The 23511-nt window shown below is 38.6% G+C and overlaps 2 protein-coding genes across 3 annotated transcripts in view; one reads left to right on the top strand and one right to left on the bottom strand.

Moving 5' to 3' along the window:
* Positions 1–1802, bottom strand: part of CLDN16 (claudin 16) — an 89316-nt gene extending 87514 nt beyond the window's left edge. Inside the window, exons 1-2 of one of the 2 annotated variants that reach the window (XM_008009517.3) lie at positions 1494–1802; positions 1047–1114 (exon numbers count right to left, since the gene is read on the bottom strand). In XM_008009517.3, coding sequence (XP_008007708.1) covers positions 1047–1109 — 63 coding nt within the window. In that variant the 5' untranslated portion in view covers positions 1110–1114; positions 1494–1802. Of the gene's footprint in view, positions 1–1046 lie in introns of both variants that reach the window. The other variant, XM_008009515.3, reaches the window with a different exon arrangement.
* Positions 240–17078, top strand: CLDN1 (claudin 1). The gene is made up of 4 exons (XM_008009518.3): positions 240–984; positions 9948–10112; positions 12705–12789; positions 14504–17078. The coding sequence occupies exons 1-4, from the start codon at positions 762–764 to the stop codon at positions 14664–14666; spliced, it is 636 nt and encodes a 211-aa protein (XP_008007709.1). The 5' UTR covers positions 240–761; the 3' UTR covers positions 14667–17078.
* The last annotated feature ends 6433 nt before the right edge of the window (positions 17079–23511 follow it).

Genomic DNA, 23511 nt, shown 5'->3' with positions numbered 1-23511 from the left:
AGAGTGTAAAGATCTCTCCCTTGCAGAGACAAGTGATGGAACGACCTTGACAGAAGGGAGCAGAGAGATGAAAGGAGAAGGGGGAGGAAGCCAAGTAAAGGAGAGAGAAATGTGTGTGATGGGGGAGGAGATGCGGAGTTGGGTGGAAATGCCTTTTAATAAGATATTAGGAAAAAGGTATTAAACCTAAAACTGCAGCTCTTGAGGGCTCATTTTTTCATCTTTGCTTTTAGAATTTACAGGTACAGTGCATAGTAATTTTTGGATAATTGGAGTAAATGGATGAAAAGCGTGAAACGCCTGAGAGGAGCGGGAAGATCCACCAGAGAAAACGAGCAGGGACGCAGCTCTAGTGCCTGGCCCTGCGGGGTGGTCCCCACGCCGCCAGCCGCGTGTCCCCCGAACCCGGCGCTCCCGGCGCCCTCTCGGTGAGCCGCCCTGAAACCGCCAGGGGGCGCTCCCCGGCTGCCGGGGCTGAGGCAGGCGGAGCTGCTTTAAATCGCGGCGCCCAGCGGTTTGGCGTCTCAGTTCCTGAGCCTGGGAGCAACCGCAGTTTCTAGTGTCCAGACTCCAGCGCCGCCCCGGCCCCGGACCCCAACCTGGACCCAGAGCTTCACCAGCGGCGGCGCAGCGAGCAGGGCTCCCCGCTTTAACTTCCTCCGCGGGGTCCAGCTACCTTCGGGAGCCCGCGTTGCGCACCTGCAAACTCTCCGCCTTCTGCACCTGCCACCCCTGAGCCAGCGCGGGCGGCCGAGCGAGCCATGGCCAACGCGGGGCTGCAGCTTTTGGGCTTCATTCTCGCCTTCCTGGGATGGATCGGCGCCATCGTCAGCACTGCCCTGCCCCAGTGGAGGATTTACTCCTATGCCGGCGACAACATCGTGACCGCCCAGGCCATGTACGAGGGGCTGTGGATGTCCTGCGTGTCGCAGAGCACCGGGCAGATCCAGTGCAAAGTCTTTGACTCCTTGCTGAATCTGAGCAGTGAGTGCACCCCACCTCCCAGCCGCCATCCAGAGGCCCCAGTTCCCCTGTAGCCCCCTTACCGTCTCATTCTGTCGTGTGATTCCATGGTTATCAGGCTTCAGTTGATCAAGTCTTCTGATCATGTGCTCTGTCATAAGGAAATGAAGAGAATCCTGGTTTGAGAAAAGGGACGCCCAGGCGTAAGCTCTAGTTTTGCCTAAAACTCCCTGGGTGACACTTTTCTGCCACTCTAGGTGTGGCTTCATCCTAAATTCCTATGCGGGGGGGTCGAGACTGAGGGAGTGAAGGCTAAACTTGAACTTGAGCTCTGAGACCTCTCCTAGGCATTCTGAGATCTGGGGTAAATTGAGGATTGGTAGGGTTCAGACAAGAAAATGGGATGGCTTAAAAAGTTTGGAGCCTGGTAACTTCTCAAGTATGCAAGCTTAAATAAATAATCCTCAAGTATGAGATATAATTTTTGTAACCTTTACTATGATTTTGCATAGTAAAATTTACATTCCTACTTGAAATGTCCCAAGTGTCTTCTGCTCATACTTGAGGATGATTCTTTTAATGTGTAAGATCTAGTTAGTGCAGGGAGGCCCCTTGCAAGACTCTTTGGAGAAGCTGCTTGAGATTCCCCCAAAGTTTGAAGTTTTAGACCCAAGGTCTTCCGTGGAGGCTGATGGTGTAGTTCTATCTTGGAAAGGGAAGGTTGGTGGCAGGTGGGAGAAGGCTGACAACAAAGGTTCTAAATAACCTGCCCAACATAATTAAAGGGAAAAGTAAAGGCACTGAAGGGAAATGCAGCAAACTAGTCATAGCTGATGAAATCAGAGGTCAGCTGGGAGTGGAAGGCAGTGAGAGAGAAAGAGGTGGGTCTTCCTTAGGTTTCCATCTTCCACAAAGGAATTTCTGTGTAATGGATGTTCAGTGACCCCTTGTCACGTTGGAAAAGATTGTATAGAGAGACATATTTCGAAGGATGGTGGGGAGAAGGATAATAGGATAATTTCTTTTTTAAATTAAAGGTTTTGAGTGCCTTGTCAGAAAAATCATTAAATTCCCGTTTACTTAGGTAATAATGATTCATGGCTGAGTATCTTCCTTGAGAAATCACATTACTTGTCTTATATCATGTGTCTGTTATGCCCTTTAACTCACTTGAAGAAAAGGTCCCTTAGTCTTTGCCCAGATAAACGTGACTGCCCACTAGCCCCCATTGTGTGCTAAGGGTGGAAAGTGTTGGCATTGTTCAAGTTTACTTAACTTGTTTTGTCTACCTCCTATCAATGGACAACTTTTAATAGTGTATATCAAAAGCCATATAGTTTAGAGCTATTAAACCTGTTCCACATCTGTTTAAACACCTTGAATACCTGTGGCATTGGCTCAGTCAATGTGCATGGTCGTTTTGAGTGTTATGATTTCAGCTTCTGAAGGTTCCCATGTTAGGACTTCTTTACACCAAAACCAATCTCTAAGTTTAGTAATTATGTGTTGCTCATTGCCCTCATGGGTTATATTTGTGCTTATAAGGTGAAAAATTAGGTAATAATTATTGAATTTCTCCATGGAAAGATAGATATATTTAAGGAAACGGTGTCAGGCATTTTAGGTAGCACGTTAAGGAATTGGCAGACGGAGGTTTCTAAGGACAATTCCAGAGAGGCCTCACTGTCAGTTTTGTTCCTCTGATCAAAATAGTTCCTTTTCAACATCTTTAAATAGGTTTTCTTTTAACTTTCCTGAAATGACCAAATGAAATCAGATTGATCCATGTTGTAAAAACTCAAAGGGATCATCCTTACACATGATAATGTGTTAAAATGTTTTACTTTCATTTTTTGGTTAATGTAGTTATTACAGTTTTTAAAACTGTGGTGAAAGGACTAAATACCTATTCCCACACATACACTTTAGAGATGTCTTCTTAGATTTTTTTTAAGCTCCAGATCAGAATCCACTTTTGTTTTACTTAAAGTCATAGTTTATCCAAGGTGTGGCTTACACCTTTCTCTCAAAACCCATTCTCAGAAGAGGGACCCTGGACTCACAGGTTTTCTCTTCTAACCTGCCATGACTCACAGGATGCTTTTGGATGGAGTCCAGGAAACCTTACTCCATTTCTCTGCCTGAGCAGTGGTGTTTACGCCCACCAGCTGTAGAGATCTGAGATGGTGATTCATTGGCTGGTTTTGGGATAGTTTTGTTACATGTAGAGATGAAAAGGGTTATGTGTGTATATTTAAGCAGTATCCCTCATAAAAAAGCTGCATTTAATTAAGCGTGTTTAGGTGAAAAGTTTAGCTGTGGGTTTCCTGAAATTGTACCTTGCTGTCTTTCCCAGTAGAGAACACTTGTCTTCGAGCCCAGATGCACGGCTTTGCCAAGGCTTTAGCACTGGAGGTATTAAAATCTCTTGTTTCCCTGGCTTATGTAGGGTAGGTTGTAAAAAGCATATGACCTTCATAAAGTAGCTGAAGGAATACAGTGTGCTAATAGTGTATACAGTAAATACAAAATGAGATACAGCAAGTCTTCTTCTTTTAGGTAGTTTTTGCCACGCAGTTTATGAAAATGTAACTGAGGAACTTTCTGGGGGAAACAAATGTCACGTTGTGTATTGTAGTTTTACAATGGCTGATACAATTTCCATTTCATCCAAAGTATGAGATTTTATTGACCCTGGGCATTCTTGTAGCTGAAAGTTGGAATATACAAAAAATGCCAGATACAGTTGCAGTAGACGTTTCTTGAGTCACCTGTACCTCTTGCTTGTTTTCATCTAATTCTCAAACTTTTAGGAAGCTAGCACCAATTTTATGTGCTTGGTTAATTGTTTCTTCTTAGTTGACTTTAATAGCTAGAGCTGTCCAAAGACTGGGTAGCTGTAGGAGGCTGTGCGGTGGGAGGTGTGCAAGCAGAGAATAAATAAGCATTTTGAAGGAATGTTGTAGGGAAGATCCAAGCACCAGACAAATGGGAGGTTAGGCTAGACTCTCTCTCAATCTCAGCGAACCCTGAGATTCTGTAATTTGTTTATAAGCTCCTCTAGCCTGTTTAACTTGCTTTGCATGAATCCACATGTGTGTAGGTGTGCTTAATGAGTATTGGTGGCTGTGAGGTTTCCCAGCACTCTCACCATGATGTCAGGCTCAATCAGAGAAACAAAATCACTGACTTGGACAGTCTTTGAAGCCTAAGTGGAGAGGAGGGCACCTATTTATGCTTCTCCAGACGCTTTATGCCTGCTGAACCGAGGGTACTCAAAGGACCATTGGTGTTCAGATATACTTCATAAATCAGTTCTGACTCTTAGAATAATGGAAGTTGAAACAAAAATCCAGGCTTGAGATCAGAAATCCTCTATTCTTACTGTGGTTTGGCACTAAGTAGCCAGGTGTATAATGGTGAACCACGTGATCTCCCTGGTTTCAAGTAGTTACCCCACTTATAAAATAGGGCAGAGTGGGAGGAATGGGGAGATGAATCTATGATTCATTTATCCATTCAACAGATGCAAGCCAGGCCCTATTCTTGCAGCTAAGGATGGTGCAGCTGAGTTCTAAGATGCCTTCCAGTGCCAGCATTCTTTGTTATTACTTCAGTGATTGAAGAGGAAGAGACAAGTCACATAGCTTAGGTTTCCTTAATTGGAGTGATTAAGGAAGTATAGTGGAGGTAATATAGAAGCATCAACTTAATTCTGAGAAAATTTCTCGAAGAAACAAACGAGAAAGGTAGCAAAACTTCTGAGGACATCCTGAAAAGTGGTACATCCTGCCTCATCCAGGATCATTTTCACCCCTGATTTTGCTGATGTTCTGAGGCCACATCTGGTGACCACCACCTCACGCACCAATAAGCAGGAAATGCTAACGATTAGGACTTTTATGAAACGTTGAACTTCAGTAAGAGTAAAAGATTTAATGTGGAAAAAAGCCAGGGGAGTACACTTCTGTGACGGTCTGTGTTGAGCTCACTTAATTGCAGGGGAGAAGAAAGTACAGTGTTTTTGTTCTAGTCACCCAATCATCAGTTCATTTATTCACTTAGTACTAATTAAGCAACTACAGATGCAAAGAGAGACGACGTGGGAATGAGGTAGAATTGGAATCTGCAGTCAACATTTGAACAACACAGGTTTGAACGGCAAGGGTTCACTTATAGGTGGATTTCTTTCAACCAATACCGATCAAGAATACAGTATCTGAGGGTCCAAAGCCTGCATGTAGGGACGGTTGACTTTCTGTATACAAGACTTCCACAGGATCAACTGTAGGACTCGAGCATGTGCAGACTTAGTTACCTGTGGGTGGTCCTGGAACCAATCATCCTTGTATACCAAGAGATGACTGTATTTTGTTTATGACATATAGAACCTAAGGTAATATGGCTAGAAAATAACATAAACAATGTCCGGTATTGACAGTAGATTCTACTGCTTGTATAGCAAGACTTTAAAGCTTTAGAAAAATTCCATATATGTCTTTCTACACATTTGTTGATTAACCTAACTGTAGCAGATCAGTAACTTCCAACTCACTTCTTGTCTCGTAAGTAGAGATCTTCATATTTACTTTTAATTATACTTTCAGGTTGAAAATGATGAGAACTCCTTAGGGGGTCTTTAATCTCAAGATTATCAGTCTAGCTAAATATAATTAAAAGACTGCCTTCTCTGTTTACTGCTGAATAATGATGAGAAAAAATAGTGTAATTTTTTTAATGTTTGCTAACCAAGTTCTCCATAGACAACTTTAGTCATTGGTCATAATATTGCAGAGTTAGCTGCAAATTTAAGAGGTGAGAAAAGGAATATGTTTGTTCACAGGTTTGCTCTAATCAAACCAATTCAAAGTTAATATTGCAAGGCTATACTGCATCTATCTCATCCAAAATGCTGTTTTATAGCTTTCAAACATCCCTCTTAACTTCTCTGCTCTGCCACTCATCATTCCATTAGGGAAAAACAAAACAAAACTTCAGCTTTGAAGCTCGTTAGACACATACTTTAAAAAATAGATCAAACTAAGCAAAAAGTACAATTTGTATTATCTGCATGAGTTTCTAGTTTTTAGTGACCTAAGCTAAGTCTGGCTTTTGGTAGCAAGATTTTAGCATACCAGGCTCTCAGGGGAGGTGTTTCTCAGCATTATTTCAAAAATTAAGCTAAACAAAAGAGAATAAGTATTTTTACCTATCATATTGGTACAGTTTTTAAAGCATAAAGACATGTTCTAATTTAAATTTATTGAAATTTGATAAATCCATGTGACTTTTCCAGTACTGTGCTTGGTGCTTTAGATGGAAATAGGAATAAATATCTGATTCAAATCATCCAGGAGTTCACAATTACATACTTTACAACTCTGATTTAAAACACTTCTGTGATGTGAAGGTATTCATCTGGTTCCAGCTTAAAACTGTGCAATTTAGATTTGATCTGCACATAAAACACTTATAACTTGTAACACAATAGTTGCTTCACTTTGACTTGTAATCTATCATTACCTATGCCTTGCTTGTGAGTTTTCGTGCTGTTTTAATTCTCAGCTTTTTGTGCGTGACTGCATGTGTATATTATTTTTGCATTTTCCTCACATATCACTATACTTAAGAATTTATCCAAATGTCTCCAATGAAGTAAAGTAAGATTTTGGGTTTGATGCAAATCTAGTATTGGAACATACAAATAAATTTTATAAGTCAATGGTTGACAGGATGTAAGTGAAAATATTACTTTGCAAAATGACATTTTAAAAAACAAAACAGGATCTCATTTCTATGGTTTATGCAATTTTTAAATACTGTGTTTTCCATTCTCTCCATTACTTTTTGTGTATTATGCAAATAAGATATTATTCTATGGAGAAAGGAAACCTGGTAGGTTTATTAGCAATCACAGAACAGAATATTAGTCCCCAGCCCCTTGGAAAGAACAGTTTGTAGATGAAGTGGCAAGATAGATTTGACATGCATCAAATGTGTTTTCTTTGAGAACTTAATGGGCAAAAACTTAGAGATTAAAACTGTGAATATTAGATATTCCAGGTGGGTGCAGTAAGGGCCCTGGAGTAGTTTATGCACATGTGTTCCTTGCCTGGGAGATCAGTAGTTTTACACAGTCTGACTCATGAGATTGATGCCCGGTTAGACTTCTCTTGAAGACTACCCTGTGATCTAAGTGCTCAGACCTGCTGGACGAGGGACCTTCTGTTTTTACTTGAAGAAAAGACCAGTGTGATTATTATATAAACTGGGTCCAGTTTGCAGCCCCACAACCTGAACAAAGAGAAAAACTTGGAGCAAGATCAGAAAAAACACCGAAAATGATTAATAAAAGGTTGAAAAAGAGTACTTATGAAAAAATAAAATGGAGGAGGCTGTGAAATATAAGATGCTGGATGCTGGAAGGGCTATCATAGAAATAATATTTATTGATTGTGTGATCTCTATACTGACAGTAAAAATCATGTCGCCCCTTTCTCAAGACAATCATATGACTTCTGATTACACTTAGAATAGAATCCAAACTTCTTACCCTAATTTGCAAAGCTCTGCATGACATATGCCTTCTGCCCACCTTGCTAAACTTCGTTTTACTTTACACATCCTATCATCCTACATTAGGGTGACAAGCTCTCCCAATTTGTCCAGGACTGAGGACCTTCTAAGGATGTAAGACTTTCAACTTTAGAGCTAGGATTGTTCCAGGCAAACTGAGATATGTGGTTTCCCTATCCTCCAGACAGGGATCATCTTTGTTACTTTCAGCATCTCTTCTTCCAGCATATCTCTGCCTGAAATATTTTCCTTCCACGTGTAATCTTAGGATCACATCTGGAATCTGTGTTATGTATGGGTTGAGTTATTTTATTTGTTATTTTCCAATAATGATAGCCTTTGCAAAAACCATCCCTCAGAAAGAGGAAATACCTCAACCATGGAGTCCTTGGTACTTTCCTCTTCATACCACAGTACGGCTTGTGATTCCAAGCAAACAGTTGTGTAATAACCTTACAAGCAGCTTCAGTTCCTTCCTGGTAAATCTGTGGTCCATGGAACATGTGTTTTGATCCAGCAGTCCCTCTGCCACCTGGAGTCTTGATATAAGTGTGTGGGTCAGTGTGCATGTGCGCCCACACATGCTTATGAGGAGGTCAGTGTGTGAGGGGAATCAGGAAGTCTCTTTTTTATTTTTAAATGAAATCAAGTAAAACTTTACCTTGGCTTCCAAAATATCTCTCAAATACTGTAAACAATACCTTTGATACTTCTAGAAAGAGATTTTGGCCAGGCGCAGTGGCTCATGCTGGTCATCCCAGAACTTTAGGAGGCCGAGGTGGGTGGACCACCTGACCTCAGGAGTTCGAGACCATCCTGGGCAACATGGTGAAACCCATCTCTACTGAAATACCAAAAAAAAAAAAAAAAAAAAAAAATTGGCCCGGCATGGTGGCTCCTGCCTGTAGTCCCAGCTACTCAGGAGGCTGTGGGATGAGAATCGCTTGAGCCCCGGAGGTGGAGTTTGCAGTGAGCTGAGATTGAACCACTGCACTCCAGCCTGGGCAACAGAGTGAGACCCTGTCTCAAAAAAAAAGGAAAAAAAGAAAAAGAAAGAGATTACTGTAATTTTATCATAGATTTTCTGGTTATAGCAAAGATGGATAATCAGTAAATCAAGATTTAATGAAGTTTTAGAAATATTTAGCTTCAGTTATGATTGGTAACCTAAGTTCTCAATCTTGATGATATTAAGGCTAAGCCTAGGCCTAATTAGACATTGAGATACAAAACCTTTCCAACATCTCAGTCACTTTTAAAGACCATCAAGGAGTCAATTGTTCCAATCCACTGGATAAAGATATAATTTACATTTTACTATATAATTGAAATATTATTCCAAACAATACTAAGTTTCTTGCTCAAGATAGCATAGTTCGTTAAAGCTGAAAAATACTTATATATGCAAAAAGTACTTGTCACATATTATCACTGTCAATGATATAGTGATCTTTAATTAAAAGAGGACATAAATCTACAATTTAAACAACATCTTCTAACCAGCACAGTTTCAGTTCATATTTAAAAGCCCGTGCCTTTATGACACAATGAATCAAGCTTTTCCTCTTTAAGAAACATATTGATAATCTCGCAAACTTGACCCTGTTTATTTGCTCATGAGTTAGTGCACCAAAAATAATAATGGGGAATGAGAAAAAAACGGAATCCTGAGAAACACTACATTGAATTATTGCGTGTGTTATTTTACAACATCACAGCTTAAATAGCTTTAAAAACTGGTGATGTCTCTGAATAAGAATCTACTACTATGTTTCAAGGTAACATCTCAAAGATTATTTTGTTTTGTTTTAAGAAAATGACTTCTATATTCTCCCCTACTCCTCCTATTCACATCACTGGAGATATGAATATTGCTTATCCAGTCATGATAATCTATAAAACATTTATTTTTTATCCTCCAATTCACCCAGTTTTTCTGAAGCTTGCTGATTGGGGTGTAGAGCTGGTAACTAATATCAAAGATATACTGAAAACCATTTTGATTACAAATAGTTAACATCCAGGATCGTATATATGATTGCTACTTAAAATTAAAATTATCTTAGCAAGGATTAAAATCCCTTAGTAAAAAATAAGTATGTATTAGTCCAGCTAACCCTATTCAATTAGATCATTAATTATTTTTCCAGTTGATTTTGAATTTAATGTTGAAAACATAAAATGTTGGAGTGGAGGGATCTCTTTTTCATCATCCAGTCCAGCATTTGTTTTTCTGGAGAAGATAGTGTATGTTGGGTTACCAGTGGAAATACCAGTATGACTGGCATCTCTAGATTCCTAGTCCAGTTTTCTCTCTTCCATACAACAGTGACATATACTTGGTCTTCTTCCATTTTTCTCTTGTTGGTCCAAGCATATTTCACATGTTTTAAAATGTTTTCTGCCAGGCACATTGCAAGCAACCCGTGCCTTGATGGTGGTTGGCATCCTCCTGGGAGTGATAGCAATCTTTGTGGCCACCGTTGGCATGAAGTGTATGAAGTGCTTGGAAGACGATGAAGTACAGAAGATGAGGATGGCTGTCATTGGGGGCGTGATATTTCTTCTTGCAGGTAATAGAGGCTGTGCCTTGCTTTCACCTTACTAATCTGTTCCTAGTATGATTTGAAATCTATTACGTTGGATTCATTACACTTGATTTCAGTCTCTAAGGCAAACTGCAAACATAGACCTGAAGTCCAGTTGACTTTCATGTTCTCAAACACGAACCAAATGAAAATTTGAGAGCTCTACTCACATCTGACAGGTCTGTTGGTTGAAGTTTCAAGTGGCAACTGGTTTGTTAGAACCAGTCTCTTACAGTGAAGAAAGTTGTTCACTATTTAGCAAACGCTAAGGAGGCAGTTCATGTAATTCAGAAAATTCCTATGTTGTCTCCACAGATACTATGTGGAAAAGATGGGGAATAGTGAGAGAAAACACAAGAATATGTGAACCCTTCAGGTCTGTGAGGGATGGAAGGATTGAGTTTGTTGGAGAAAAATAAGGATAGCATTCCAGCTCGGCAGATCGAATTCGAGAATAAACAGGATGTACCCATAGACCAGTGAAAAGAAAGACCAACTGAAGTAGAGGTGGCCTGTTGGAATGGTCAGTTTAAGGCAGGAAAAAAAAAAATACAGAAATACTTTCAAATTTTTTTGGTAAAATAATGATATTATATTTTCCATTGAAAATAAACACGTGTTTTTTAGGCCAGGTATGGTGGTTCATGCCTGTACTCCCAGCACTTTCGGAGGCTGAGGAGGGCGTATCACCTGAGGTCGGAAGTTTGAGACCAGCCTGGCCAACATGGTGAAACCCCATCTCTACTAAAAATACAAAAATTAGCTGGGTGTGGTGTTGCATGCCTGCAATTCCATATACTCCAGAGGCTGAGGCATGAGAATCACCTCAACTAGGGAGCCAAGATCACGCCACTGCACTCCAGCCTAAGCAACAAAAGACTCTGTCTCCAAAAAAAAAAAAAAGGAAGGAAAATATCTGTTTTTTAAATCAAGTGTTGATTGATAAGTTACATTATGTGTCATTTCAGAAAATCAAAGTCAGAAAACATGGACAGCATTATTTCAAAGCTTTATAATAATGCTTATTTAAAAAATTATAGTGTATGTATATTATGTATGTGTATATATACATATATATAATCTCTGTGTGTGTATGTTTTTTATATCTGTACACTGTATTATATATATAATCTCTGTATATATTATACAGCTATCATAGATTACTATATGTTCTCTATATTAGGTATTATATGCATATATTATATATGTAGTATATTATTTTTTTAAATAACAGATATAATTAATGATATAAATCTACTAATAGGAAAAACTAGAATAGACTTTATTTTCTTGTTTTATTTTTGACAGAAGACTTGTAGGGGCTTTTGCTCCAGTATAATATATCAGTTTAACCAGTAATTGAGGAAGAGTATCTGTGGCTTTGCTAAAGATATGGTCATTTTAAAACGACCAGTCTCTCAGTTTACCCAAATAGAAATTGTCTCCTGTCTGAACAGGCATGGATAGTGTTTTATTCCCAATAATTTAATCTTATATCAAAGGCTGTGAATAGTCATCTTTGTGGCCATCGTTGGCATGAGGTGTATGAAGTGCTTGGAAGACGATGAGGATGGAGTGCACTGCATTCTTCTTTGGCTTGCCTTCTTGTAACTCCCACAGGTGACTGCATCACTCCTATTCCAGTTTCAGGGACTTCTCTTAGAAGTAAGGGTCACAAGTTCAAGACCATTCACAGGGCCTATTTGAGCAGCCAAAAGCAATAGTGTTTTCTGTCATGTCTAGAGGCAATTACACTGGACTATGTTTTTGGTTGGGGAGAGAGAGTAGCATAGAAACGTCTAATCTGTCTATATTGATTAATGCTTAAAATTACTAGAAAAAAGTTATTTAACTTTTTTGATAAGAAAAAATGAGGTATTTTATACATCTTATAAATGATTAAGTGAATGATTTTGACTAAATTATTTATCTGCTATCATTGAATATAAAATGCCATGGGAAATTGAGATTGGGTTGCATAAATTGATCTAATGTGGCACCCTCAACAAATCTCAGGTCAATCTATACCTATGCCAGGTATTCCCTTGGCCAATGGGGCAGTAGTAATGCAGGTATTCTGGTCCATTCTGAGACATGTCCTAATCTCACTGCTGTCTAGCTGCTTGCATTCCTTTTGATTCTGGAGAAATGTAAATTTTGAGTTTGATCAAGAACATAGAAGAGTTTTCATCTTCCTCTTTTGCAAGTAATTCCATCTGTATTAATAATGACAATAGTTTTATCAAATGTAGTTTAGTACCCTAATGTATAACAGTATATTCAAAAGAGATTTTGTACAGCATACACCTGACTAATGGTTTCCAAAAAAGCATTATTTGTGCCAAGATGTCATAAAAAGTATAAATTTTGTCTAACTCCAACCTAGTATTTTTTATATTTTAATAGGTACTTGGAATAAATCATATCTGGACTTCTAATCTCCCTAATACCAAAATAAAAATGTCAACACTGTTGATGAGATTTAATTCTTGCAAAATATGTTTTGGTTTAACAGCTTGTGTATTTAGGCTCAGTGTTCCATGGTGATTAACAGTCTTTTGTTCTGAATTTCTGTAGGTCTGGCTATTTTAGTTGCCACAGCATGGTATGGCAATAGGATTGTTCAAGAATTCTATGACCCCATGACCCCAGTCAATGCCAGGTAATGCTAGTCATGCGTAAAATAGTTTGTTTTCTGAGAAAACACCCTTTTTATGTTCTACAAAGTCCTTCTAGTGCCATTTCCCAGATTTGCTTTCAAGAATTTTATGTCAAACCTACAAACAATTTAAATGATCTGTGACTTATGTTAAAATGAGTTTGATAATTGCTTTAACAGCCTGAATTGATGACAAAATACCTTCCAAAGTAGAACAGTTTCAAGTCTTAAACTTTTCAACTGTATACTGGACTCTGTTTTTTTCCCCTTTTTTTCAGGTATTACTAAAGATGTTAATATATTTGAAATTTCCTTTTTGAAGTGTATTCTGATGTTTACAGCACCTACAATTGTGCATTGTAACTAATGCACAATTTATGATTGATTGAGAAAAATTGTACTACTCTAGGGCTTAATGAATAATACTTCATTCCCAACAGTTCATTTTTACATGTAAAGCTATGATATATGTTTTTAGTATGTTCAGACACCACCTTGAAATTTTTTGTTCTTTCACAACTATAAAATTGGCTTTACAAAGGTCATCTTTCTTAATACTGCAAGTTGTGCAAGTCGAGCTGATTCTTAGCTCTCATGTGACAACATTCTTTAATCAGAGACGAGGCTCTTCATCTCACTGTCTTCACATCTTTAATGCCTAATAACTACATTCAGTCAGGATGTTAAAATATAATTATTGTTTGTTGAGTGCTTGGATGAATGGATGAAAAACCTCAGTGTTTGGAGAGATAAGATGTGTTTTTCTTTTTATATAATCACCCACATATGGGAGAACACGTACTCCAATGATTGTGTTGGAGCCCATCCCATAAGATTTACAATGTAAGAACAGAAACTGCTAGAGGTCAGTAGTCTAAAATTTCACATAATACCAGTAATGCGCAGGAAAGCACTTTATAAATTGCCAGTCATTTTACAATTATTATTTACATGACTACATGTGATCCTAAAAGCAGTCTATTGAGGCAGGTGGGATTATCCTGCTTTGAGAGGAGGAGAAACTGAGGCTGAGAGGTGAAGTTGCTCTCCCCGAATTGCAGCAGTTGAGAGTTGGCATCAGGATTCAGACTTGGCCTTATAACTAATAGAACCAACCCTTCTCTACTCTTCCATACTGTCCATAGTCACTCACAGATACCCCACCCTAAATGTCTGCTTTAATACATCTGCCTGGATCAGCTTAATCCAGAATGGTTCATGGGCTGCTTAGAACTTTTCTTTACAAAACCATAAAATTTGGATTTTAGATTACATAGGTGCCTGGGATCAACAGATCATCTGTTCAAAACTCTGATTATCTCCATTATGCTCTATCAGTTTATTTATAGAATATGATTACTACTTAGTGATATAGCTTCCTTTGCTAAGTTTCAGCCTAGGAACCATGATCCAAACCCTACTTCTGAAACACATAAACATGCTTTACAAGTATCCTACATATGGAAAAGTCTTTGGAATTATTTGTGTACTGGCATTACATGTGTTATTTCCTGACCTACTATTGCAAATTGTCAACAATTGCAATGTAAACATTCTTTTGTGTATATGTTCACAAATCTTAAAGTACTTCCCAAGGGATATTGAGGGCTTATTTTCAATGAAAAAAATATAATGAGTATTGATTTTTTTCCTTTATTGTATTAGAAAAGTTGCCAATAATTCACTGATTAACAAGCACGTGGGTTTTTCCTTTTAGGTACGAATTTGGTCAGGCTCTCTTCACTGGCTGGGCTGCTGCTTCTCTCTGCCTTCTGGGAGGTGCCCTACTTTGCTGTTCCTGTCCCCGAAAAGCAACCTCATACCCCACACCACGGCCGTATCCAAAACCTGCACCTTCCAGTGGGAAAGACTACGTGTGACACAGAGGCAAAAGGAGACAATCATGTTGGAACAAACTGAAAATGGACATTGAGATACTATCATTAACATTAGGACCTTAGACTTTTGAGTATTGCAATCTGAAGTATGATATTACAAAACAAGCAAACAAACAAAGAAACCCATGTGTTAAAAATACCCATTGCCAAACATGGCTTAGTCTTATTTTATCTTCTTTCCTCAATACAGGAGGGAAGATTTTTCCATTTGTATTACTGCTTCCCATTGAGTAATCATACTCAAATGGGGGAAGGGGGTGCTCCTTAAATATATATAGATATGTATATATACATGTTTTTCTATTAAAAATAGACAGTAAAATACTCTTCTCATTATGTTGATATTAGCATACTTAAAATATCTCTAAAAACAGGTAAATGTATTTAATTCCAAATTGATGAAAATGTTTATTGGTATATTTTTCTTTTTTGTTTATGTATACATATATAGTAGTCAAATATCATTTACTCTTCTTCATTAGCTTTTAGTGTCTTTGCCATAAGACCTAGCCTAATCTACCAAGAATGAATTCTTTCAATTCTTCATGCGTGCCCTTTTCATATACTTATTTTTTACCATAATCTTATAGCACTTGCATCGTTATTAAGCCCTTATTTGTTTTGTGTTTCATTGGTCTCTATCTCCTGAAGCTAACACATTTCATAGTCTACATTTTAGTTTCTAAAGCCAATAAGAATTTATTACAAATCAGAACTTTGGAGGCAAATCTTTCTGCATGACCAAAGTGATAAATTCCTGTTGACCTTCCCACACAGTCCTCGTACTCTGACCCATAGCATTCTTGTTTGCTTTGAAAATATTTGTCCAACTGAGTAGCTGCATGCTGTTCACCCAGGTGTTGTAACACAATTTTATTGATTGAATTATGAAGCTACTTATTCATACTTATATATCCCACCTAAACTACCTTTTTGTTCCCCTTCCTTAATTGCATTGTTTTCCCACATGTAATTATCATGTAGTTTATATCTTCCTAATAAGGTGTGGTCTGTTTGTCTGAACAAAATGCTAGACTTTCTGGAGTGATAAGCTGGTGACAAATATTCTCTCTGCAGCTGTAAGCAAGTCACTTAATCTTTCTACCTCTTTTTTCTATCTGCCAAATTGAGAGAATGATTTAACCAGTTAGAAGAGGTAGTGTGAATATCAGTTTATATTACTCTCATTCTTTGAACATGAACTATGCCTATGTTGTGTTTTTATTTGCTCAGTTGGCTGTGTAGAAGTCACTGAACAAAACCTACACACACACCTTCATGTGGTTCAGCACCTTCCTCTCTCTACCAGTCTATTTCCATTCTTTCAGCTGTGTCTGACATGTTGTTTGTGCTCTGTGCCACTTTAACAACTGCTCTTACTTTTCCAGTCCGTACAGAATGCTATTTCACTCGAGCAAGATGATGTAATGGAAAGGGTGTTGGCACTGGTGTCTGGAGACCTGGATTTGAGTCTTCGTGCTATCAATCACTGTCTGTGTTTGAGCAAGGCATTTGGCTGCTGTACGCTTATTGCTTCATCTGTAAGAGGTGGTTTGTAATTCCCGATCTGCCCACCTCACAGTGATATTGTGGGGATCCAGTGAGATAGAATACATGTAAGTGTGGTTTTGTAATTTAAAAAGTGCTACACTAAGGGAAAGAATTGAGGAATTAACTGGATATATTTTGGTGTTGCTTTTCAAATGTTTGAAAAGAAAAAAAAAAAAATAAGAAATGGGTTTCTTGCCTTAACCAGTCTCTCAAGTGATGAGACAGTGAAGTAAAATTGAGTGCACTAAGCCAATAAGATTCTAAGGAAGTTTTATCTTCTACAGTGAGGATGGCCCAATGCTTTCTGTGGCTAAGCAGATGTAATGGGAAGAAATAAAAGCCTAAGTGTTGGTAAATCCAACAGCAAGGGAGATTTTTGAATCATAATAACTCCTAAGGTGCTATCTGTTAAGTGATGCCCTCAGAGCTCTTGCTGTTAGCTGGCAGCTGGCGCTGCTAGGATGGTACTTCACAATCAACTACACAAGGGAAGTCAGCCACCGTGTCTTACGAGGAATTGGACCTAATACATTTTAATGTGCCTTCCAAACCTGAGAATATATGCTTCTGGAAGTTAAAATTTAAATGGCTTTGCCACATACATAGATCTTCATGATGTGTGAGTGTAATTCCATGTGGATATCCATTACTCAACATTACAAAAAAAATTTTATGGCCCAAAATGACCAAAAAAATTGTTATAATAGAATTCATCCAATTTCAATATTTTTATATTCTTCTACCACACCTGGAAACAGACCAGTAGATATTTTGGGGTTTTATAATGGGAATTTGTATAAAGCATTACTCTTTTACAATAAATTGTTTTTTAATTTAAAAAAAGGATTATTGGCTTGTTTTCTAATCATTTATTGTAAGATTGCCATTCTTGGTAGAGGAGGTGGCTTGGGATAGGATCTGACTCACCATGTTCCTGGGAAAGAACTATGATGCCTCTGGCCCATCTATCAAATTTGAGTGGTTCCACCCACTAGAATGCCCTATTTCTCTCAAATTGAGTTCCTCACCAAGGGTGGTAATAGACGAGGATGCCAGGAGATGTTACTTAATACTTTTTCTCATCTATAAAAAGGGGACATACAATAATAAATGATAAATCATAAGATATGAAGATATTTTGTGAACTGTAAAGCACCGTGCAAACTGAAGTGGCTTGGTTCCTCACAAAGGTGGAAGAGTGAAAGACAGCCATTGGAAACCCATTGTTGTCTCTGTAATGATGATGATCAAAACTACCCCTTAAGGATATGCTGGAACTCATTCACTCATTATCTTAAAGTATCAATAACTGACACAACCTTAATGTGTGGCCTGTTCCTGGACAATGTTCATGTTGAGACCAGGCTTGTAAGTAAAGGCTTGCAGCTCTAATGTGGAGTCTTAGACATCAGCATGATGGGTGAGGTGCAAAGATCATTGCCAGTCAGTTTGACTTGAATTCTCCTTAAATTAAGCAGATGCATCAGAATTCTCACTCTGTTTCTACAGAATTTAAATATCTGAAGATAGGCCTGGCGCAGTGGCTCAAGCCTGTAATCCCAGCACTTTGGGAGGCCGAGACGGGTGGATCACGAGGTCAGGAGATCCAGACCATCCTGGTTAACACAGTGAAACCCCGTCTCTACTAAGAATACAAAAAATCAGCCGGGCGAGGTGGCGGACGCCTGTAGTCCCAGCTACTCAGGAGGCTGAGGCAGGAGAATGGCGTGAACCCGGGAGGCGGAGCTTGCAGTGAACTGAGATCCGGGCACTGCACTCCAGCCTGGGCGACAGAGCGAGACTCTGTATCAAAAAATAAAATAAAATAAAATAAAATAAATAAATATCTGAAGATAAGGCCAAGGCCAGCAGAAGTTTGAAAGGCAATAAAATACCTTAGTGCTCCTGAAAAGAACTAAAGGAAAGCTTGGATTGCGAATCACACCAAGTAGATATCACGTCTGTGTGCGCTCATCCTTATCTGAATGCCATTGTTCTTCAAGCCTTTCTTCCTCTTGTTTAGCACTTTCTGTATTTGCCCAGATCAAGGGAAAACTTCACTTTGTCCCCATATTCCCACCTTTTTCAGCCTGTCATTATTTCTAGTATGATCTGGTTGTGTATATTTCCTTCATTTTACATGTGGCTCAGGAGTAACATCTCTGAATTTCCTTCTTTCCTTATTTCCCACAAACCCCACGATCCCCAGCCTACCCTAAAATCTCTTCATTTAATTGGTACCATGCAACTTTGATAGAAGTCATTGCAGCTTCTAGGGTTATGTGGGGATGGCTTGTTGAGTACTAAAAATAGGCAATCAGAGAGTTTCTCAATGCTGAACCTCTGGAGATCGCTTGGCAGTTTGCACACTCCACTTCTACTGATAAGTTTTCCAATATGGTCATTATCAGCAATTGAAAACTAGATATGAATTTATTTAATTAATATTTACTGAATACCTATCACAGGGTCAGCCTCATTAAATGCAGGCAGGGTAAAGTAGCTATGAAATGAATAAGACATTGTCCTGGGCTGAAGCAGTATAAAGGATATTGGGTGGAAAGAGAAGTAAGCTTGAAACATAACACTGGTTCTGCCACTGATGAGCCAGGTGAGCCATGGAGATCTCCACCCACTGATTCTTCATTCATAAAATGAAGGCGTTAGACCCGTGCAGTGGCTCTTAGCCATAACAGCATGTTAGAATCACCTGGGAGCTTTTGAAACTTCCCGATTCCAAGGCCCCACCCAAATCAAAGGAATCAGAACCTCTGAGAGGACAGTCCCAGCAGGAGCTTCCCAAAGGATTTCAACATACTGTGTGGATTGCAAACCACTGGCCTATGTCATCCATCAGGACCAACCTTGTCCCAAACATCTTTTGAGTAACACACATCCAGGCACTTAATAGATTTGCTGTCAGTTCACCTTTTCTCTAATGTTATTGCTTTATTTTCTGGTTCAGGATTGGGGTTTTTTGTTTGTGTTTTGTGGGGAAAAGGAGGAATTAAAAGCAGGTGGTCCTTTAGATGCTTTTGTCACGTTTCTTTGGCAAATAATGTTCTTTCTTGCCATTCTCTACTATTTTTAATTTACTTCCAAAGAATAGTCAATAATACAAAGTAAATACTGTTTAAAAGAACAGGCTTCTTTTTAACAAACAATGTGAGTTCAAGAGGATAAGTGGTTACTTATAAAGTGGAGCCTGAGTTATTCTCTTTAATGTGCAATTTTCAGGAGAGTCCTTAGCTAAACCTTAAGCTTGCTTCGTTTGTTTTTAATTGAATAGCATTTCTGTGATTTTAGTTCACTTATTTCATTATTTTTGTAATTTATTGCTTTGTTCCCCTTTTCCAAGATAGAAAAAAAAAAGTGAACACACACCCACACTCCCACACACACCAATTTAGGAAAGATAAAGTTTGAAAACTGCTCAGATCTCTTAACTGAGCTGACCTGGGATAGAATACATTGCTATGCTGAAGAGGCTTTTACTTGTTTTTGGAAATAATTTTTGTCAGTTAAATTTCCTGTTTCTATTAATGCTGTGCTTTTTCTAAGTGTCTATTGCTGCTTCTTGACTCTATTTAAAAAATCCAGCAGCCTCTAGGTGATCTGAGTCAAGCAGATATCTAGATCAAGGGTGAGGAATAGCAGAGAATACTTGTTGGAAGATGAAAATGAAATACAGCAAAGAGATATGAGCTTCAATACAGCAAGGGCAGTGGTTTTAAAATGATTTTTTGTGATAATTTTTACCACAATATTTATTTATTTGATAATAAAATTAAAACTTATTAATGAAGAGAGCAGAAAAATACAGAAAATTGGAAATAATTATTTTAAATAATATAATAGTCATATTACCCAAAGGTAGAACTTTCTAAGAATTTGATGTAATTTCTCTAGCCCTTTTTCCTTTCCCAGAGACAGGATTTGGGGTTTATTCTTATTTTTTATTATTTTACATAGCATCATGTAAAAATAATTTTGATTTGTGCTTTATTTTCCATTTAAGTATATGGTAATATACTCTCACCAGATATACTTTCTAAACACAGACTGATTGATTCATACATATATATACATATTTTTTTTTCTTTTTTTTTTTTTCCAGACAGGGTTTCACTCCTGTTGCTCAGGCTGGAGTGCAGTGACATCATTTCGTTTCACTGCAACCTCCCCCTCCCAGGCACAAGCAATTCTCCTGCCTAAGCTTCTCAAGTAGCTGTGACTACCCACACATGCCACCACGCCCAGCTAATTTTTGTATTTTTCGTAGAGATGGGGTTTCTCCATATTTCCTAGGCTGGTCTCAAACTCTTGAGCTCAAGTGATCACCCACCTCAGCCTCCCAAAGTGCAGGATTACAGGTGTGAGCCACCACACTGGCCTCACATAATATTTTTTAAGAATCTAACATTTTCCATGTGTTTTCTGAAATAATGGAAATGGTGCCTCTGGAGTTGTGCAACCCAGGAGCCACGAATAAAATAGACAAAAATCCCTTTCATCCAGGAAGTTACATTATAGGTAAGGAATGCAGAGAATAAAATGGATATACTAATTATATAGCTTATTAAACAGTGATAAACCTAAACTAAATAGTCAAAAATATTGAGAAGGTTGGAGGACGGTAACAGTTTAAAATAATGTGGCAATGGAAGTCCTCAATGAGAAGGTGAAGTTTAAGAAATAATTTAAGAGATGAAGCAAATCAAGCGGTACCTGGTAGGAAAGTATTCCGGAAATAGCACGTGCAAGTTCCCTAAGGTAGAATCACGTACAAAATGTTCAAAAAAGAGCAAAGGGGCCAGTGCAGCTGCAGTGAAGTAAGCTAGGAAGAGAGTATTTTAAAATGAAAGCATAAAGGGTAAGAGATTTAAAATGTATAGGATATGACAGACCATTATAAAGACTTTATCTTTTACTTTGAATGAAAGCAAAAGATATTGTTAAGTTTTGATCAAAGGAAACATAGATCTAAATTGAGACTTAGTAGGATTATTCTTCCTGTTGTATTGAAAAATAGACCATAAGTGGATAAGGAGAGAAGCAATGAGTTCATATAGAAGGTTATTACAATAATCCAGGCAAGAGATGGCTTGGTGATTGCAGTCTGTCATAGGAGGAAGTGGTTAGAATCTGGATATTATTTTAAAGTAGAGCCAACTGGTTTTGCTGATTGACTAAATGTGAGGTATGAAAGTAAAAGACTAGTCAAAAATGATTGCAAAGCTTTTTGCCTAAGAAATTGAAGGATAGAGCAGACGTAAACCAAAAGTGGAAAGACTGAGAGAGAGCAGGTTTGAAAAAGAAAGTCAGAAATTTCATTTTGGACATGGTAATAATTTCTTCTTCTCCTTCTCCTTCTTCTTCCTCTTCCTCGCCTTCTTCTTCTTCTCCTTCTTCTTCTTTCTTCTTCTTCTTCCTTCTTCTTCCTCCTCCTCCTTCTTCCTCTTCCTCTTCCTCTTCTTCCTCTTCTTCTTCCTCTTCCTCCTCCTCCTCTTCTTCTTTCTTCTTCTTCCTTCTTCTTTTTCTTCTTCTTCCTCCTTCTTCCTTCTTCTTTTTCTTCTTCTTCCTCCTCCTCCTCCTCCTTCTTCTCCTCCTCCTTCTCCTTCTCCTTCTTCTTCTTCTTCTTCTTCTTCCTCCTCCTCCTCCTCCTCCTCCTTCTTTCTCTTCCTCTTCTTCTTCCTCTTCTTCCTCTTCCTCCTCCTCCTCCCCTTCTTCCTTCTTCTTCTTCTGTCTTCTTCTTCCTTCTTCTTCTGTCTTCTTCTTCTTTCTTCTTCTTCCTCTTCCTTCTTCTTCTTCCTTCTTCCTTCTTCTTCCTTCTTTTTCCTTCTTCCTTCTTCTTCTTCTTTTTTTTTTTTTTTGAGACAGAGTCTCGTTCTGTCATCCAGGCTGGAGTGCAGTGGTGTGATCTCAGCTCACTGCAACCTCCACCTCCCAGGTTCAAGAGATTCTCCCACCTCAGCCTCTGGAGTAGCTGGGACGACAGGTACAAGCCACCACACTCAGCTAATTTTTGTATTTTTAGTAGAGACTGGGATTCACCATGTTGGTCAGGCTGGTCTCGAACTCCTGACCTCAGGTGATCCGTCCACCTCAGTCTCCCAAAGTGCCGGGATTACAGGCATGAGTTGCCGCGCCCAACCTGGACATGATAATCTTAACATGCCTTATTGCACATCCAAGTAAAGATGTACAGTAAGCAGTAGAAAAACAGAGGCATGTGAAGAACTAGAATGGAGAAAAGGATTTCAAGAGAAGAGAGTAACAAAACATCAGTTTCAAAGGATTGAGTCAAGTTGAAAATATGCTCCAGTCTTTGGATATTTAGATTGATTGTTACGTATCACTAGGCTAGCTGGTTAATAACGGGAGAAACCAAATTTATTTTTCTCATTACTGAATCCATCTTTTATTATCTCCCAAATTTTTCATTCTTTTTTTCTCTGTGAGAGTATCATCAAAGAAATCTGGTGTGTTAGGGTCACAGACCAGCCCTGGATTCTGATCCTGAATCTGCCCTTTTAATAATTGCATCTTTGTAATTTAATGTGATAGAAACCAAACGTGTCAGTTTAAGTGTTCTGGGAAGGAGGATGCCAAGTCAGAGTTAGACTTGCAAAAGCATGATGGCTAATGCCTGTGGAGAAAAAAAAAAAGATAGGAAAAGACAGCAGGAGTAGATAGGAAAATCTTTGCCAGGGATCAGAGGGATGAGCCAACTTTTTTCTGTAAATGACCAGATAGCAAATATTTCAGGCTTTGTGGGTCATATAAATTGTCTATAATATATTCCTAATATTTTGCCACTTGTATCATTCTTTGAAATATGTAAATAATTCTTAGTTTGTGGGCCACACACACAAAAAAAAGGCTGTGGACCAGATTTAGCCTATGGGCTATAGTTAACAAATACAGCCTGGTCTGACACCTGTGAATGGATAATAGGAAAGCAGGATAATTGTGTCAGAAAAACTTCAGGCTGTTGAGTGTCCTTATAAAGCCTTGTGGCCAGCCCATGAGGAGTTCTTGAAAGGATGTCCATAAGGTAGTCCTGTATTGGGCAGCAATGGTCACTTCGTAATACCCCCACTGTACTTACTCATTATCTGTGAGCTGTTAAAAGTGTGACTTTAACTAGAAAGTTGTAGCAGCTGCCAACAGCACTGCAGCGAAAAGCTGTTAGCAAACTGCCCACCACCCCGCCCCCTCCATTCCCACTCCATGAAAGATTCTTACTTGAAGAGCAGCATACCTCCTGAATGTC

Source organism: Chlorocebus sabaeus, chromosome 15, assembly GCF_047675955.1.
Source record: "Chlorocebus sabaeus isolate Y175 chromosome 15, mChlSab1.0.hap1, whole genome shotgun sequence".
In the NCBI taxonomy this organism is placed as follows: Eukaryota; Metazoa; Chordata; class Mammalia; order Primates; family Cercopithecidae; genus Chlorocebus; species Chlorocebus sabaeus.
Note: the sequence above shows the minus strand (reverse complement) of the source record. Positions and strands in the feature narration are given on the sequence as shown.

Bases quoted from the DNA above. Each gene is read 5' to 3' on its own strand.
- CLDN1 (XM_008009518.3), top strand. From the start codon at position 762: ATGGCCAACGCGGGGCTGCAGCTTTTGGGCTTCATTCTCGCCTTCCTG. The intron at 985-9,947 runs GTGAGTGCACCC...GTTTTCTGCCAG, and splicing joins CTCCTTGCTGAATCTGAGCA to GCACATTGCAAGCAACCCGT. The intron at 10,113-12,704 runs GTAATAGAGGCT...GAATTTCTGTAG, and splicing joins CGTGATATTTCTTCTTGCAG to GTCTGGCTATTTTAGTTGCC.